At 37.6% G+C, this 20,904-nt stretch overlaps 1 protein-coding gene across 3 annotated transcripts in view; it reads right to left on the bottom strand.

The window, feature by feature from the left end:
• Positions 1 to 20,904, bottom strand: part of gpc5c (glypican 5c) — a 133,557-nt gene that overhangs the window by 14,982 nt on the left and 97,671 nt on the right. For all 3 annotated transcript variants that reach the window (XM_084119784.1, XM_084119785.1, XM_084119786.1), the window contains one exon: positions 15,743 to 15,872. In XM_084119784.1, coding sequence (XP_083975910.1) covers positions 15,743 to 15,872 — 130 coding nt within the window. The remainder of the gene's footprint in view (positions 1 to 15,742; positions 15,873 to 20,904) is intronic.

The following is a 20,904-nucleotide window of genomic DNA, read 5'->3' on the forward strand; positions in this document are numbered from 1 at the left end:
CCATTAGGCCGCTTGATGGAGTTTTTTCGGTTCCTTGCCACTGTTGCCTTTGGCTTGCTCAGTTGGGGATATTTTGGGGATATTTAATTTTATTCTATCAATCAATAAATTCCACTAGAAACAAACTTTGTTGTATTATTTTATTTTAATACTGTGAAGCTGCTTTGATACAATCTGTATTGTGAAAAGCGCTATACAAATATACTTGATTTGATTTGATATCCATGTATAATATAATTGTGATTATTTATCTGATTCATTGTACAGCCTTCTATTCTTATTTAAGGCAAAAGGCAATAACATACTTCCCCAGTTGATAAAACAATAAACTTACATTAAGACCACTGTTTTTATTTCAAGTTTTCTGAAATGTTATGCAAAATGTGCAAATGAGTCATAATCTAATTAGATATGCACTCATTTAACAGAAATCTAAACACTGGGAAAAGATGTGTAATAAAACAGTGTCATGAAACAAACACTTAAATGTGTATTTTGTATGATTTCTTTCCACTACTTTCAAAGAAGAAAAGTTATAGAAGAAAAATAACCCAAAACAAACAAATGGATTTGCCAGTAGTGTCTTGCCTTAAATTGAGTCCATAACACAAGGCAATAGCCTGACTGCAGGTTTTGTAATGTTTTGAGAGTTAATTATCCAAGCAAACATGCTGGAAACAGCTGAATAAAGTACAGGATATGACCAAAGATGAGTCCAAACATTCACTAAGCATGAGTGAAGTAAAACTAATGAGCTGTGTGTAGTGTATGCTCTGTGAAAGCTGTATGAGTGCGAAAGAAAGTGGTGCTCTGTGTCAAGGAAGATGCTGGGAAATACAGGATTTGTTGACCTGAGGTTATCTCTCCATTTAAGATTTATTAAACAGTCTGCAGGGAACCATCTCAGTAGATTAGCATATCATAAACACCCCAAACAACCTCCAACAATAAGTGAGAAAAAGACTTGGGATAATTATAGTACCTCTTCCCAACAAGCCACATTATTTGAGGTGCCATGTCCGTAGTGGAAATGGTGTGGATTGTGTTACACCCCAAAGTTTAATATTTATGGTTAGGGGTTTGTTCAAATCCACAAAACATGGTGAAGTTTTGTCACAAACCCAGAGCAGATCCATCACTCACACACCATATAAACATTTCTCTTTGTGGGCAAATGTTTTCATTCGAGAGTGTGTTTCTGGATACACTCGAAGGACGTTTCGGCAAAGAACTACATAATGGGATGTAGATATTCCAAACATCAAAACAACACTCTTTGTCCATAATGAGCAGCCCCACTCTCCTGGTTTTTAAAGGGGGAAACAAAGACAAAACAAAACATGCATAGAGACTTGTGGGATTTTGGGCAGTCCGAGTGTGTTTGTGCGATGGGAGAGAGCTTTTCTCAAACCCAGCCGTTGTTTTTCTGCTATAATCCACAAGTTCTGAGAAGGTGCTTCCCAGCTGTGGCGGCTGCCTGAAGGAGAACATTCCGGGAACATTCAGGGCTGTGTCCAGGATATGGGTAGCTCTCGTCCGCCTTTCCGAGCTTAGGTCCCAATCCCACGGATTACATCTGGATCTCTCGCCCCTGCACGCACGTACCTCTCAACTCCATGCGATGACAACAAACAAGAATGAGAAAGAAAAACTGGTGGCTGTTTCATTATCTGATGTGATAATGGCTGAGGGGATTGAGCTAGACAGACACTGTTAACTGACAGACACTGAGACACTGGTTTCACAGTGTGTCGTGATTTTAAGGGGAAGACCCCTGGCCTGGCCTGTTTGACAGATGTGGACCCAAGTAAGGACGGAAATTGCAACCAGTCTAAGCAATTTCCCGGCCCGCTTTCATCTGTGATCCACAGCAGAGACTCAACAGGTCCTTGGGCCAGGGTGGCCCTGCACACTGCCTTAAAGAAATAGCTTGGCCAAAAAAGACAATGTGTTCATTTACTAATCCTCATGTGGCTGTCAAAATCCAAAAAGGATAATAAAGTACCACAAAAGTAGCACTAAACTAGTCAAGTCTTCTAAAGTTATTTGCAGGTGATTCTTTAACTATTGGCACTTCTGGCTCTGTGGACTTTTAGAAAAAATACCGTTCTCATTAGTTTAGTTAATTTGTCTACAAACATTGCACATCAGTGGACACACACTACTGTTTATTACTTGTTTTTTTTTAAGAAATGAATACTTGTATAAGGCAAGGATCTATTCAATTGATCAAAAGTGACATTAAAGACATTTATAATGTTAAAATTTGTATTTAAAAAAACTGCTGTTCTTTTGCTCTTGATATTCACACAAAAGTATAGAATTAGAATTATTACTGACTGTTATTTTAAATTATAATAATTGCTCACAATATTACTACTTTTCTATATTTTTGATCAAATAAATGCAGTCTTGGTGGGCATAAGAGAAGTCTTCAAAAATCTTACCGACCGCAAACTTGCATAAGCATCACTAAAGAATTACATTTTTTCTTTGTCTTTTTTTCCTGAAAGAAATGGGTGCGATCGGCTTTGATATATGAGAGAAGGTTCTTCACATCAGTGACAGAAAACCTGCCATCATTTTTCATGAGGCACAAGCTAATGCACAATCATGATTGATCAAGACCATGCCAATGCCATGCATAAGGTGTGATTTATCTAAGGCATGATTTAGAGACGCAGAGCTTATAAACTCATGATGCTTCAATGTACGGATATTTTGTGGAACATTTCAGCTGGTGTGTGTTTTTTAACACACAAATGACAGAGGTCAGCACTTCTGTCAAAAAAGGCTGAATTTTCAGACTCAAAAGGAGAAGGCAGGTTCTCAGAGCGTGACTACACAATATCACATGACACTAATGCTTCTGTCTATTCTGCAAAATGCACCAGTCCAACTGCATGCCCACGTCAGAATGTCAGTGTTGCACATGAGATGTGCCAAAGCATGTGTCAGATTCTTTAGCCCTGAGTTTGCACATTTTGGGTTGCAAAAAGAGACTTTATGTGCCAATTTACAAAACATGCACAATATCATACTAGAAAAGCACCATCTTATGTTAGAGACAGTCCACCTACTGTACAGTAACCTGGCTGTATTGTATGGATTTTACAGGACTGTATTTATATATTAACATAGTTTGTTTTGTAAATGTGTCCAACAAATGTGTCAACCTAATAACTGAGCTACAGTGGTATCTACTGTGTTTTTTTTACAGAGGAACTTATCAATTAAGTGTTTGCCAGCAAGTGCATGATCAAATCAGCATTATTGACTATGTTCTGCAAAAAGATATTAAAATGTTGGATTTAGCATAACTAAATATCCCTAGTCAATGGGGTGCAAATCAAACAGGTACTATGGTATGTTTATTTAAGTTTTTTTTTTGGTCATATTTCTACAATGCCTTGCAGTGTGATTGCAGACAAGAAAAAGACAGGTGTGTGTGTGTGTAATTGAGAGGGCTCGATGGTCATTAAGGGGCTCATTGGTCATTAAGGTCGCTTTGGGATCTCATTCACACAGCCTGGGCTAATTAAAGACCCGTTAAATTGTTCACTTGGGAACATGACTAAGCACTTTCCCAGACATAGAAAATGATGATTAAATAGAAGTCACAAATGGGCTGCATCCAGTGATCTGAGACCATGTCGCTTTTTTAAAAAAAACTTGCAACTTCTTGGATCATCTGAAAGTGAGGAGTGGATATTATCTTTAGTTCCTCCTACAAAAACAACACAACAGAAAGCCTGGACAACAGCAAATCTGGATCCCTGATTCTCAGTCCCTGCAGGTAACTAACTAAATAAAATACATTTCTGGAGAACTGACCTTGCGCAGGATGACACAATAAACCAAATCAGTCAGTACCTGAAAAAAACACATTTATATATTATTGGGTCTCATATTTTACTTGATCTGTTCAAGCTATAAAAGGTGTGCTGACCCAATAATAAAGAAACTAATGCTCTTTTTCATTATTGCCACTTTGCTTAGGGCATTTGAAAGGCACTGTAAATAAAAAGAGCTATTATACAAATACACAATAATATTATAAGATTATAATAAGGGTAAAACTTTAGTTTAGGGCCCAATTCTCACTATCAACTATAGTTGCTTACTAACAATCATATTACTAGGATATTGGCAGTTTATTAGTATTTATAAAGCATATATTAACGACTTATTCTGCAGGATGATAAACTACATCCCAAATCCTACCCAAAATACCTTCCTAACTATTAATAAGCAGTAATTAGGAGTTCATTGAGGCAAAAGTCATAGTTAGTTAATAGAGAGAATTGGACCCTAAACTAAAGTGTGACCATAATAATAACATAATAATAGCCTAATTATTATAATACAATATTTATATAATAGTTCCTTTCAAAAGTTTGGAACACCCTAGCCAAGGTGGCAATTTTTTTATTTTGTTTTATAAATATGCATATTTAGTATATTTTATATATTTAGTAGATATAGCATATTTTTTAATATACGTACCCTTCAAAAGTTTGCAAATATATATATACACATGATAATATTATCATTGCAATTTACACCTTTACTACTTAGTGAAAGCACGTATACAAAAATACATTTTAATCAAATATCTTTACTGCAGTTCTACCATGATGGGTAACCAAATGCACAAGAGACATCAATCAGCGAAAGCCCACACACAAAATTAAGCCACCAACTAATTAACTATCTAGGCTTCAACCATCCAACTACCATCAGAAGCTAGTTCTGTATGGATTTTCAAGTACAAAACTGTAAAGAAAATATATGCATGTAGGCTGAATCTGAAAGGCACATTGAACCAAGTTGCAACAGGCTCAATTTCCACCGAACAGGATGATAGCAGTTTTCAGAAATCTTTGGAAATATCAGCGCATGCATGCTTTTCTTCATGTCTTTAGACAGAGCCCTGAGCCCATCAACAGCACAATCACGTAAATAAGGTTGTCATAGAAACGTGGCCTTTACCACAATTAGAAGGAGTGGGACGGATCACGCAGCAGTGGGAAGTGAGAGACGCATGTGGAGCGGGTTGGCCCATCAGTTAGCTGGTGTCAATCACAGGCACGCTACAGGCAGCCGGCGGGCGCTCTGAGCTGAGTGCCGCTGGCGAGGGAGGAATCGATAATCGTAGACAGACAGAAACAGAGAGAACACTGGCGATGTATGAAGGAGGCAGGTAAACGAGGTTATAGGACATACAAAACATGTATAGACACAAATACACACACCTTTCTATGATGGACAAAGCCTGACATTGATGTAGTTCAGCCAGAAACAAAGCCACCTGTCACATCACACACTACACAATATAGGAGGGAAAGAACATCTCGCCATCTGTTTTGAGAAAGTATGCAGTTCATTAGGAAGCCATTTTGTAAAAAAGTTTCTTGTCAAGAAGTTTGGTTAGAAACCTGTGATATGGAACAATGCTATTTTAGTATTATTTATATACTTTATAGTATTTATTCATATTTTGAATGAGCTTTTATTTGTATATTTTCAGTTTTCATGTTATTTCAGCTAGCTAACAAGGTAACATTTCTATGTTACAAAAGCATCAGCTTTTTAACAGTTAAAGGTAACAATAAAAACACTGATGTGGAAGTCAAAAATGATTGTGTAATCAAATTAGAAAGTCACCAAAACAAAAGTTTCTCTATCCAAGCAGAACTGAAAAATTGAGTCCCGTTCAGGGTGTGAATTTAATTGGCCACACCCATCAGGAACTTGAATTGGAATGACAGAAAGAGGAATTTATCTATTTGTAAGGTATTTAAATCTTCCACAAAAAAAAAAGCTTTCAAAACTTTCAAACAAGACTTAGTTCACACTTGGCAGGTTTGGTTCATTTAAAACGAACTCTGGAGCGATTGCTCTGTTAGTGCGGTTCAAGTGTGAACGCTGTCATCCGAACCCTGGTGCACACCAAACAAGTGGACCGAGACCCCAGAAAAGATGGGTGTTGCTCTGCTTCCAAACAAACTCTAGTGATATTCGACAGAAACATGAACGCAACACAGACCAAAGAGATCAAAATGAACCAAAAACAGGGCATGAAGTCACAAGATACGACCCTAAAAAGGACAGAATGCTGAAGCGTACTTGATTTTCTTGTCATAGTCGCGGTGTTGCCATCACAGTTCGGTACAGGCGTCAGAACCGCGTCTCCTCGCAGCAGATCTTTGTTTGTGTGCAACAGAGAAATTCCTGCTGCAGTTTTGACTCCTTTACACATTTTATAAACTCTTCACGAGTTCACAGCTGGTCAAAATGTCATCATACATAAGCACATACAATGATTGCATTTAGCCCAGAACACAGTATTGTTTCAGTCTTAAAAATGACAGTGTGAACATTAATCGAACCAGGACTAAATGTATTATTTTCTTTTTTTGGTCCAGACCAAAAGAACCGAACTACAAGTGTGAACACACCCTTAGTCAGGCCAACATTTTATTTTACTATATTTTTCTTTTCTTTTCTATAGTTAAAATCAGAGTCATACCAATTTCAATTCATTTAATTCTACTTCCTAACATTCACATTTGATTTGCAATTCCTAATCCTGTTTGCTATTCAATTCAAATTTAACAGATAATTCAATAATGTGCCAATGTCTCTAAATGCGGTTTATTATTGTCTATTGTACATTCAAGTCACACGTTACTTTACATTAAAATAAGGTGGATAGGAATGGCTGTATATTTAAAAGAAAAATTGCTTGTGATTATCCTCATTTGTAAGTCACGTTGGATAAAATAATCTGTTGAATGAATAAATGTAAATCACTATTATGCCTGGACATATTCCTCATCAAGTCCACTTCCTATGCCATCTCATTTCATCCAAAGCTTCAAACTCAGTCCCTTCTTCCAGATCCAGTCACTGAGGCCCTCTCAGAACCGCTGTTGCCACATTAACGCTGGTTGCTAAGAGACCCAAAAGATTCCGGAATCCCCATGTGCCCCATCCAAGCCCACAGCCATTTAGATGGAGTTCTGCTTTCCCAGCTTCGGTTACTGAGGGAAGGAAATTGGTATTTTGGAGGAGAGGAGAGTACCAGAATGAGAGAGAGAGAGAAAGCAGGAACTCTTAGCTGAAAACATCCCACAATCCATCTTCTGCCATGGTAGCCAAATAGTCAAGCCCATAAACAAAGACAACATGAAGAGTGATCAGCAATAATGAGCTGTTTGAAATGGCCGCCGGCCTTCTTTTGGCCCAACAAAGTAATAAAACAGTTAAAAAGCGACCAGACAGGCGGAATGACTGCGAATAGTGAAGAGAACGAGGCACTTCAACAGTGATTGCTCATTGAAAATGTTGGCCGTACTGCTTCATGGAAATCCAGCTGGTAGAAACCTGCACAAGGATAAAACATAGGCAGAAAACAGTCCACAATAGCTAATTCTGAACGAAATTCTGATTTCTTTCAGATGGAAGAACAAAAGCAGAGCCATGATGAAGCTATCTGTAGTACATGCCATCTCTGGTCATGTTATGAAACGTTTCTTATCACGTCATGCTCAGCGGTTATCCAATAATTGCTAAACTGGTGGTGTGTCAGCGGTGGCGGATGTTAAGCTTTGGCTGAAGCTTGTCTACAAATTCCACTGAAGTTATAAATCAGTGACGGGTCCGATATGTGGCATCCGTTCCTACGCAACACAAACAAAACTACATTAAACAAGAGACGCCTCACCACTCACAGAATACTAAACGCGAGGATTAGGAAGGTTAATAAAGAGCAATGTGTTCTTCTGTCTCTCAGTCTGACGGATGGTGGACCTGCTGTGGTTTTGCTGAGAATGAATCACAACGCCCCACAATCACAACACTCGATACCGCCTGACATGTTAGCATCATTGTATCCACGACCTTAATGTGATTTGCAACAACATTCCTATCAAACAATTCAGGTTCAGGTTTGGAGTTGAGGTCATCAAGAACATCTGAATCATCATTCATTCCACTATGAGTTCATGGGTTAGTTATGGTTGTGATTATACACTGATAGACACAATAATTTTAGAGGGCTAACTCTTATGTGTTTAGCTTATGATTGTTTGATAGAAATGTTTGCAGGACCAACAAAAGATGTTAATCAAGGAAAAGCAGGACGAACAGCATGCATAACCCCATTTTGCTTATGTAATGTAAATGTTTCTAAGTGAAACAGGATGTTCAACAACAAAAAAAGAAAAATATACATAAATATATAAATAATAATTTGATCAAATTGGACAGCTAAAAGTTGTAGTTTTATAACAAAATGGAGGCAATGGACTGAAGATCAATTATTATAACAATTATTTTTAAAATCTATTCTTATTTTAATATCATACTAAAATATTTTTAATTAGTTACATACAGAACCATTATATATATATATATATATATATATATATATATATAATGTGTGTGTGTTGACTTAATAATAATAATAATAATAATAATAATAATAATATTTTTCTTAAAACTAATTGTGGTCATGGCCTAAATAAAAAAGGCAAGTATTTCCAGAACCAGACCATTTTTTCTTTTCTTTGGAATAATGGATAAATCGTTCACAATAAGTTTGCATCTGGATTGCATACAAAAAAACAAAAAAAAAAAAATCAACAGGGAAAATTTTAAGTCTACTTACAAGGAGCAGGAAGATGGTATCACTGTATAAATGGCATTGCTGATAAATGTAGCAGAACAGCTGTTTGGGCTTGTTATGATACGGGGCATGTGATACTGCCATGAATATCTGTTTCTTCTAAGTACTGAACATTACAGGACAAAAAAATAACATGGTGTCTGTGTGCAGTGTCAGCCAAATCCACTGATAAAATACAGCTCAGGGTATGACCTCTGGACCCTGCTCATATCAAACAGTGAGATGTGACTTAATGATCCAAATGTTCAGCTCCTGTTCTGACACCCTCAATGTGGAACACATCTGCAAATGAATTAGCAACACTGGGGTCAGAAGTTAAAGTATTTAATCACACTGTGCCCGTGGGGCTAGTGCTATGGCCTTGTCGAACTATGCCTCCATCAATTTAAATGCCTCATTGTCATGACGACGGCACCACAGGACACAGGCTCAGGGGTCAACAGAGAGGCGTTTGATGGCCATCTCGTGAAATATTGACCCCTGCGAGAAACGGGATTCACGGAACCTAAATGGCATGAACGTGATGGAACAGGACGTGGTGTCATAAAGGGGAGAGGGAAATGCGAGTGTGAAGAGGATGTGACTGTAGTTAAAATGCAGTTGTGTTGATGAACGGCATCTGTGGTCGATCACAGTCATGCAACAGTGCAAAGCTGCTCCAAATAACTGCTACCAAAGGATTGGGTCTCATCTTGGAAAGAAAAGCTTTAAAATCTCAACTGTTTCTCAGGACAGCAATAAGATTTCATTGAGAGATAATGGAGAGTTTGCCTTAAGTTAAATCTTCCTCACCTGAGAAAAAAAGTCTCACAATCTCACCTGAGTCTCATTTAGAGTTTAGGAACAGGAGATACAAATACCAAAAAGAAGTCAGATCTCATAAGGAAAAATATTCAAGAATTTTCTCATGAAATTCTTAGAAGACCAAATTATGTGTTCCTATCCTTATTTCAAACATGGCAACTCTTGGAATAGTTTTAGCATGTTATTGAATATGGCGATGTTAATGTATTTGGTCTTGGTAGACTAGATCTGTACGCTGTTGCTGCTGTTGATTATTGCTGCTGCTGCTGCAGATAAAATATGGACTTGCTACTGTTAATAGATACACAGACTCACTGCTGTGATCATGTAAGATATGCTGCTGCTGCATAAACAGACATTAATAAATCCTGTAGCAGATCTAGGCAGGTGGAGCTGGGGGAGGTGGAGGGTTTCAGAGGAACTTACAACAAACACTGAACCAGACTATTTAAATGTTGAGCAAGCAATCTCACTGGCTGCAGGATTAGCAGAGGGCAATCAGCTTGTGTCATGAAGTAATGTAGTGAAGTAATGAAGTTATTGCTTTCAGAATGCATGTAAAGGACCTGTCAGCCATTTCATGACTGAACTAGATATTTATCCAAAGGAATATACCATAAGAGACATAGTGAGATAAAAATAAAATTAAAAATTAAAAAATAAAACTAAATCATTTATGATAAATAAACAAATTATATATATATATATATATATACACACACACACAATTAAAATAAATAAAAAATAAATAAATAACCGTTTGATATGCAACTCTTTAAATCACAAAAGTTACTGCTCCCTAAGAGTTGAAATTCTCAAAAGTTGAAACTCTGAAACATCTTTAGCACATCTGCACATAGAGATGTTTCAGCATAATCTAAGAAAACACCTTCTGCTGGCAAACAACACATCCAGAGCACCTATCATAACATCTAACCCTGAGAACTGTGCGTCTTCTTCCAAAAGACAGTTTGAGGAAAAACAGACAGCTTATTTCTTTTGGTCAGCAGGTTCACTTGAGTATTACGACCAGGTGATGAAACAAAAGACACCTTCAGCTTAAAGCCCCCCATGTCGATTTACTTCTGAGGTAAATAAATAAAGAGACATGAGTGTGTGCTCTTTATACGATAGTAGCAGAGAAAGGGTGGTGTGCTCTGGTTCCACAAGTTTACATATTTACAGATAAGCACCGTGGCAAAACTGGGCATGTGTTTGGCCTGGCATGTGCAACCAGAAACAGAGGAAGAAGGCAAACCAAGAGGGAACTGGAAGGAAAGAGAGAGCAGAAGTTGGCTTTGTCTTGCATAAAAACAGATGCAGTAGCTGCAGTACCAAAACCAAAACCATTTCCAAGACTGGAGGTCTAATCGCGTTGACCCCTCTTCTCTCTCACTCTTTATGCCCCTGAGCAGTTGTTTTCTACAGCAGTTGCTCTGTTGTGGTAGATTGCAGTGTTGTCTATTTGCCAGATTCACACTCTAATTATCAGAAAATCAACATTTTACACATTACATAGAATTAGTGGCAGGTGTTATATTAGTGTGCATTTACACTCCAAGACTTAATGCACAGATCTATTTTGACATACAGGATTGGATTTTTTTCCGTACCATACGTTGCCATCACTCGCCTCGTTTATGGCTTCAATCCCGCATTTAAATATGGTTGCCAATCCAGAAACTATGCAGTGTGTGTCTAGAGAGAAAAAAAAGTTTTATTCAAATTGTGAATGGGTTGTAAACAGTTTAGTTTAGGTTTCATTTTCATTTTAGTTGATGGTCAGGACTGGTACGCCTTGCCGGTGAGTGACTGTAAACTAACATTGCTAGTAATTTGGGTTGATATTTAATAACATTTGAGTGTGTAGTTTATTAGTTAATTCTGGTATTTGTGTTTGTGTTTTCATTGCAGGTTTACAACCTAACCTAACTAACGTCACTGACAGGCTAGCGTAGCAATAGCGTTCAAGCTAGCTAGTGTGTGAGAGAGTATTGTGTATGTGTGCGCAATAAAAGCTCATAAAGTGACCCGAGTTGTATCTGCCGTACTTGTCCTGAAACCCTTCCAGTGGGGAGTTTATTGAGCTATAAAAGGTAGCTTAGTGAAGAACTGGTCAATGACCAACACAATCTACCAAGAGCACCGCAAATTAGTGTCTGCTTTAAGACATGCTTTTTTTGGGCGTTAAATAATGGCGCAATTATTAATTGACTAGCGCAAACATTAGTAAATCACCTTGCATGATTCATTTACATACTCTCCTCTCATAAATTTTGCGTCTGAAAGGGGAACTCCTATAAATGCATATGCAATAAGGTCAGATGCAAAAAAAAAAAAAAAAAAAAAAACCTTCCCACACATCTTCAGAGCTAATTTTTCACTGTGTGTCTTTAGTAAATCCTGACAGTAGTTTTTTTTTTAACACCAAAAGAGGGTTTGCGCTGGTCGAAACTGCTGGTAGATCTGGCCCTTAATGTATCACCCAGCCATACTAACAGCTAATGTATAGCTTAATGAATAGCTATAGACCTCCATGATTGTGGCAGTTTTACAAAACAATATGTGCTGAAATGTACTGTTCAAACTGTTTAAACAATCAAAGACTCCTATTAAAATTTTTCAGACATTTCATTTTTGACAAAGTCTCAGATAGAGGCTTTGTTTACACTGTGAGTTTTTGGGATTGACAAACGCATTTACTTACAGGTGTGAGTCTTGAAATGTCCCGTTCAAACAGCAACTTACAATAGCGTCTCGAATACTGTCTGCATGAACATGCAATGGGAGTCAAGCCTGTATTCTTTTACCAGTACCCATAGCAACAGTGGCCAAAGTAATATCAAAGATGGCAATGTCCATAAAACTGAAAATTGTTATTACTTTTAATATGACAAGAGTCCAACTGAGCCGTCAAATCTTCATTAACCGTCAGCAGCTTTTTATCTGGGTGGAGAGCGGAGCATTTGAGTCACGCATAGAACACAAAACTGATGGTAACAGTGACTGGATCTAAAACCTTCAGATGACAGCTCATATATCCGTTGCTTTAAGTTACCAAAACCACCACATGAAAACCCGCAACACACAGTAGACATGGGTTTGTATCGCGCAGAGCGGCTCGCACTGTATGACATGATGACAGACAACTAGTTGTCCAATCCAGTCCGGTTACATTCACACAGCTTCACAGAGAATGCAGTTGTAAGTCCTGAAAATGTACGGGTGTGAGTTTGGTTATAGACTGCGGTTGTCACTCCTGTAAATAACTGAATTGTGTGTGAACGTAACCGTATTAAAGGAACAGTTCTTAAAATTCGAATTAAAATTCAAGTTGTTTCAAACTTGTATGAATTTCTTTCTTCTGCTGAACACAAAAGAAGATATTTTGATTAATGTCGGTAACCAAACAGTTGATGGACCCCATTGACTTCCAGAGTATATCAATGGGGTACATCAACTATTTGTGGTTACCGACATTCTTCAAAATATCTTTCTTTGTGTTCAGCAGAAGAAAGAAATTCATACAGGTTTGAAACAACTTGAAGGTGAGTAAATGATGACAGAACTTTTTATTTTTAAGTGAACTTTTCCTTTAAGGACTACAGAGCTAACAACCATATTGTGCTACTGTGTGAACGCGGCCAGTATGTGTTTGAGTTACAAATCTTTTAAGTGCACTGCCATAACAGCTGGTCTTGCTGTCTGAGAGATGTGATCAATGCTACAGGTGTCAGACATTTTAAAGTCAGACCTGTGGCCTTTGGAGAAATGCAGAATGATGGATGAGCAGCATTCTTCATATCTCGTCTCCCCTCTCAAACACTTTTGCTCTCACTGACCTAGTCTCTTTCTACCCTGGAATGTTTTTCAGCCGCTGATAAAGGGACGTCCTCTCCTCTTCCTGCACCCTGTTTTTTTGATGTGTGGCACCCTGAAGCGCTAAGCGAAGATTAGGGGAAATTGGTCCGGGAGAGCAAGATGGCTGCTGGAAGGCCCAGCGGGGTGATTTTAGTGACGAGTGAAGATTGGGTTTCAAAGTGGTTGAGAAATGCTACAGAGACGAGGTCTACGCTGAACCCGTGGGTCATGTGTTACGGCTCTGAGCAGAAAAGAAAGGCCATTTAGTGGCCATTTTACCGATGATGGAATGGTAGGTACCACCTCAGCACCTGCATTTGAGACAGTCTGAGAAGGTCATACAATCTCTCTGTACCCCTGGGTGGTCTCTGTGGTCGCTTCAACACCTGAGTATACGGATGACATCATGTGACTGTTTGTGAGGTCTAGAAAGCTCCTTTTAGCATTTGCTTTGGACCTAAAATTCTTTTCCATGCAACTACTTACACTAACATTACTAATCTTAACACATCCTGGATATAAATAGGTAACAAGGAGGTCCATAACCATTCTCATCCATCTCAATAGCAGTTGCTCGGCTGCTGCAGGATTGCAGATTGTATTGTTCCAGATGTACAATACCAGTGAAAAGTTTGGGGTCAGTTTTTTATGTTTTTGAAACTCTCTTATGCTCACCAAGGCTTCATTTATTTGATAAAAAAAAAAAAAAACGGTAAAACAGTATTGTGAAATAGAATTACAATGTAAAATAATTATTTTAAAATGTAACTTATTCCTGTGATGCAAAGCTGAATTTTCAGCATCACATTACTCCAGTCTTTAGTGCCACATGATCCTTCAGAAATCATTCTAATATGCTGATTTGCTGCTCAATAAACTTCTTATTATTATCAATAGGGATGGGACTTTTTATCGACAAAACGACCGACATTCGACACATGCTCCACTCGACAAAAAAAATAGAGTGTCGACATGTCGAGGGGGCGGGGCTTGTGGGATTTCCAAATTGCATTTTTTTTTTTGGCTTTTAATTTATTACATTTCCTATTCAAATACACATCATAAAGTGCCACTTTTCCAATAATGAAATAAAACATTTTAAATAAAACAATCCATTTTTTTCTAAATGGGATCGCCACTTGACCGTTGACCCCACTTCTCCCGGAAAGACGCGCGCGCGCACTCGTAGACCAGAGCAAGAAAGCGAAAGCAGTACGCCATCAAAGCACTGTGTGCTCGGGTTTTGGAAGTCAATGTCACCAAAGAAGTGTGTTTTTGTATGCCAGGGCAAGACAACCCTGCACAGATTCCCAAAGAACCCAGCGTTAAGTGGACCAGTGGATGGAGTTTGTTTTTTCAGAGCATCAACGGAGTTGTGTAAGACTGTTTGTTCCCTGCATTTTGACGATGATTGTTTTATAAACAAAGCCCAGATCGACGGATTTGCAGATCGTCTAAAGCGGATCAAGCAGTCACAATGATAAAGTTTCGCGATCGCATTCGGTGAGTAAACTGCTTTAAAAAAATGTCTCTGTGTGTTGTTAGCTCGGTTAGCACAGCTATAGCATACCGCCCACACGGCCCGCCACCAGACGCTCGTTTTTTTGCGGAAAGACTCGGGACAGCCTATCTGTCTTTTAGAAATATAATAAAATTAAAGACTTTTTGGAGATATGAAGGATGCAATACTACTCTATAGGTACTCAAGATTAACAGGAGATTGAGTGAAAATGAGCATTTCACCCCCCCCCCCCCCCCTCCTCCTTTAAAAAAAAGAAAAGAAAGGCCGACAATCCGACAAAAAGTCGACACATGGGCCTCGACAGTCGATTTCCCAAATCCCGTGTCGTTCCCATCCCTAATTATCAATGTTGAAAACAGTCGTGCTGCTTAATATTTTTGTGGAAACTGTGATACATTTTTTTCAGGTGATGATTAAAAAACGTCAAAAAAAACAAAAAAAACACATTTATTTGAAAATTACATTGAAAACATTATAAATATATTTGGTGTGACTTTTTAAGCTTTTATCAATTTAATGTGTCCTTGCTGAATAAATCAATGAATTACTTTCAAAAAAATCCTACAGACCCCAAACTTTTGTGTACCAGCCAAACCAAAACATAAGTTGTTTCCTCAAACATTCTCATTAGAGGTACAAGCAACCCTTCAGAAAACATAGTGCCAGCATTCATTCTAAAACTGGGATAACTAACAGTAGGCCCATGTTATCCTTTTCTCCCAACCAAAATGATTAACTATCTAAACCAGCGTCTAGCAGACAAACAGCTTCACGAGAAAGACCTTGTCAGATAGACCAGCATTGAACTAGCACAAACCAGCCATGGAAGCCCTGATGAAGGTGAGCTTTTGTTGTTAACTCACATGGAGATGCCACAGACTCTCCGGAACCTTCACAACCGTCCTCATCATCACATTCGCCACTGCTCTCCCCACTGCCCGTGTCGTCCCAGGATTCCCTGTGCCCCACACCTGGCATGACCTCTTGGATCTCCTAAAAAGAAAAAGAAAAACACATCACATCACATCAGTATTTATCAGTATAAAACGTATGTGCATTACATACAGAACAAGGTCTGATACATCCAAATCTGAACTAATTACAATAACGTGTTGTTATAATAATGAAAAGTTTGGAGTCAGTTATATTTTTTCTTGAAATTAACACTTTTATTCTGCACAGATGCATTAATTTGATCAAAAGTAAGGAAATTATAATGTTACAACATATTTCAGATAAATTCTGTTTTTTTTTAAAAATGTATCACGGTTTCCAAAAAATATTAATCGGAGCAACTGTTTTCAACGTTGATAATAAATATTACTTGAGCAGTAAATCACTATATTAGAATGATTTCTGAAGGATCATGTGGCACTGAAGACTGGACTGGCTGAAAATTCAGCTTTGCCATCACAGGAATAAATTGCATGACAAAATATATTAAAATAGAAACCAGTTATTTTAAATTGATTTTGCTGTATTTTTGATCAAATAAATGCAGCCTTGGTGACCATAAGAGACCTATTTAAAAAAAAAAAAAACCTTACCGACCCCAAACTTTTGAACAGTAGAGTATGTAGTAATAAATAAATATTTGGACAGGTTTCACGAGTACATGCCCAAAAAAACATGGTAATGCCATGGTACTTTCTGTCCTAAGAGCAGTTTTGATGACGGAAATGAAACAGCTGGTAGTACTAACTCAACAGCGAAGTTAGTGTATAAGCTAGGTTAACCACTTAAAAACGATGTTAAAAATATAGCTAGGTTAACCGACAGGTCTGACCCAGGCACATCTGTGAACACAACACAGGGTGTTTGGCATTTCTAAATCAAGCCCTGGACACATCAAGCACTGGTTTAGGGCCAGAGATGCTCCATGGGACGGGTGAAACTGGTTTATTATAGCACAAGCAAAGATGTGTTTAACCTACACACACAAACTGTACATACAGTGGAGTCCAAAAGTCTGGGATTTGTCATTTCAACCTGGAAATAAACAAAGTTTTTCATGTTTCACTCAATTTTTCATTCGAATTATATTAACAAATACATCATAGAGGCAATTTCACAAGTGGTCTCAGACTTTTGGACCCCATAGGCCTACATCCAGTAAAATCCATTTCACTGACATTTCACTTTAGATATTCCTTCTCGTTCAGTATAAGATTCTGACTATAGTGAAGTAAATCATTTGATTTTAATCTTTCACTACCTGCAGAGGACTAAATGTCACAACATACATGGCTATATACAATTCCTTGAAAGTCACTTTGCACATAATTGCCCACTGGGGAAATAAATGTCAATGTAAAGGTCAAACTCACATGACCCTTTAACTTTTGAGTCAGCACTATCAGGAGCGGGCAGGCTGCACACGCTCACCGTGACCTTTCACCCCCTGCCCAGGGCTTACGAGTCAGCTAGAGACATGAAGCTATAGATAAATATAGCAGGTTGGCCAGGAGTTAGACACACAGATAAATATATAGACGATATTAATGGACAGAAATGACAACGGCTCCACACACATGACTCAACCCTTACTGCTGGGATTTCTAACTTTGTCCTGACAAAGCACATGGATGCCTTTCAGTCATGTGCAGATTGACGCAAACACAGAAGATGACACGTAACCTCAACTGGTGCTCTGGAGAAAGTGTTTCAAACACTGCAAATGCACCAACATGCACACACTCAAACCTTTTTTTTTGTTTCTTATTAATGACCTCATATGGAAGCGCTGATGTAATAATATGCAAAATTATTAATTTGACAGGCCATATAGGAAAGAATTTGGTCACACTTTAGATTAGGGTCCAATTCTCACCATTAATTAACTATTAACTACGAATTTTGCCTCAATAAATTAATTGATTACTGCTTATTAATAGTTAGTAAGGTAGTAGTCGTTTAGGTATTGGATAGGATAAAGGGATGTAGAATATGGTCATGCAGAATAAGGCATTAATATGTGCTTTATAGGTGCTTGTAAACAGCCAGTATCCTAGTAATATGCATGATAATAAGCAACTAGTTAATAGTGAGAATTGGACCCTAAACTAAAGTGTTACCAATAATTTTATATGAGACAGATTTGGATTCTGTGTACAACCTTTGAAATCAACAACAAAATATACAGGATTTTTTTTTAATCTATAAATTTGTTATTTTATGCTCACCAAGTATGATTATATGGTTACTGGGAGTCATTTGCATTTACCAAACACTTTTTTTTTCCACTACTGTCCGTGCCATTATTAGAAAAGCCATGTGACCCTTTTGTGGGTCATGACCCACCAGTTGAGAACCAGCAATCTAGAAACTGAGCGTACAACTTGCAGGTAAAATCCTTCTCACAATGCTTCCTCTTAAAAACTCCCGGTCATGATGGCAAATCCTTCTCAGCATCCTAATGCCAAATCTATTCCTGTCTGCTAATCTATTTTATTGGTTGGTACATAGTACTCCTGCATTGAGAACATGCCCTGCCGCACTATCAATAGACAAACACACACTCGCTCAGCCCGGTACAGACACACACCTCCTCACCCCTAGCATAATGAAACATAATGGAAACATATCATGGAAAACAGGATTTTCTTTGCGCTAAGGAAATAATAGAGTTGGATGTACTATATACAGACATACTCTAACACACTGTTTTCCAGCCTACCTGATTTTAGGGGAACTGATTATGATTTCACACAATCAAGAAATGTGCAACACAGAACTATAGGCAATTATACTATGTTTACAAGCTGAGTGACAGAACAACTTTTGTTAACCAAAAATAGAAGAATGAGTGGATGTTCACAGAATATGCATGTCTTGCTTCTTTTTCTTTTGGAGAATCCTGAACAGAAAGTCCACAAAAAAATCTTAAGTTAGCTATTCTCAATACAAACCATTTCTCAAATAAATAAATAAAAACTATTTATCAGACTATTAAACCCATGGCTAATTACCAAAGAAAATGCTGTTTCTCAAACAACTAACAATTGATTCAATTAAAGGCACAGAACAGATTTAAAGTGCAAAATTTAAATTTGTATTGAAATCATTCTAATCACCCCTGATATAATACTACAGTATTTGCTGTAGAAATGCAGATACAGGGTTCCTAGTAAATATGAAAAGGTATGTAATTCAATGTTTTAATAATAAACAAATTATTCAGAGATGAGAGGTGCTCAATTCTGTCTAATTCAGCTTTATTTACACCTATGCTTTGATTCATGTAAAGCAAAACTTTGCCTGTTCTACTCAGTTTGCTTGATTCAATCATTAAGGACTATGAGCTATAAGCAACCATATGACCGGCCATATTACTCTTCAAATAACATGAACAAGTATGTGCTTGCCAATCATAACAGAGGTCATTTACATAAAGAAGTTATAAAGACAGAAGAGGGTAGAAATTTGTCATTCAAAACTAAAATCGAGTCTGTTTAGGGCAAGAAAACTTACAGCCTGAATAGAAGTGACCTTTTAAATGTTACTCTGACACAATATAAACCAAATAAATGGAATTTTACAGGAATCAACCCTAAATGTTCAAAATGAATAACTAATCAAGTCTATATAAACATATTTTACTATCTGTACTCCATTAGGTCAAATAAAAGTCAACCACCGCTTATAAACAAGTCTCAGAAACTAGTATTTTTTATCAAAGCCCTTATAGACCAATTAACCTTGCAATCATGCAAAGTAGCCAAATGAATAATTGAATTGCATATGCATGTGGTAATGGACTGGCTGGCAGTGTCGTGACTGAGTCAGCAAACCTGTGGAGATCTCAACCAATACGGACAGTCTCTAAAATGCATTAAATAGAAAGCACTCTGGACTCAGTTCTCGCTAAAGCTCTCTAATTAGACACACTGTAAAGAATTAATTAAAGAATGAAAGACTGCAGTGACCATGGTAACAGCTTATTAACTGTCTGAAGGCCTCTCTTTACTTATAATTATGTGAATGACAAAGCGACACATTATTGAAGCTAAAACTGCCAAGGTTGACACGTTAGATTGAGATTAATTAAATATGTTCCAACTTTGTTTTCAGAAATTTTTTTCTATGGCAATCAACAATTAACTTTCTGAACTTGGAATATTCAAGATCAAGGTGATGGAGTTGATTCCTAGGGAACATTTGGAATTTAGATAACAGTTTCGGCCAACAAAGTTAATTGAAATTGTGCTTGTTAGACTAGGAGATCTAAATTCTTACAGAACTAAAGATCAACCAAATTAAGTGCCCTTAGATTTACTGCCCTATTTAAGTATGGCCACCCTGTTGAGTACAGAGCTGTGCAAACTGAGAAAGTCACATCTCACGCTCTATATACTCAATAAGGCAGATATCATAATGGGAGTTCAATGTGCAACTAAAATCATCGCCTGTGTGTGTCCCTCTCTTCCTGTTCGCAAACGATCAGAGCCAAAATTCACATCCTAAGAGAACAACAATCACAGCTAGCCCTGCCATCTGCTCCAAGACGTTTCCAAAGTGAGATCGGACAGCCTCCAGGTTAAATATTGCAACGGGAACATTCCTGCAAAAGTCACTATTGATACAAGCATGTGAACATCTACACAAACATCTACATAAAACACTGCAAAAATTTTTTTTCTTAAAACGTAAGAGTGTTGTCTAATGAAAATATCTAAGCATCTTTAAAATAATTTTATTTAAGCCTAAAACTCACAAAATCATTATGCTTCAATTATGAAAACAAAACGTAATTCTAAATATATAGTACACTACCATTCAAAGGTCAAGGGTTGGTTTTATTTTTTGAAGTCTCTACGGATCCCCTAAAGGGACAAAAAATTGAGATGGGAGGAAAAATATCAAGTCAATGCTTTTGAGTTTCCCCACAACTGTTTTGCGTTCCCCCAAGAAACTTTGCATTCGCTCGTAAAATGTTTGCGTTCTCCCGAGAAAATTTGCGGTTTAGGACAGTTTTAGGCCCTTGCAGTTAGGGCATGTTCTCCAAAAAGAGCAGCGGTACTCATGG

The sequence above is a fragment of the Abramis brama genome, assembly GCF_963993115.1.
Source record: "Abramis brama genome assembly, chromosome: 7".
Classification (NCBI taxonomy): domain Eukaryota; kingdom Metazoa; phylum Chordata; class Actinopteri; order Cypriniformes; family Leuciscidae; genus Abramis; species Abramis brama.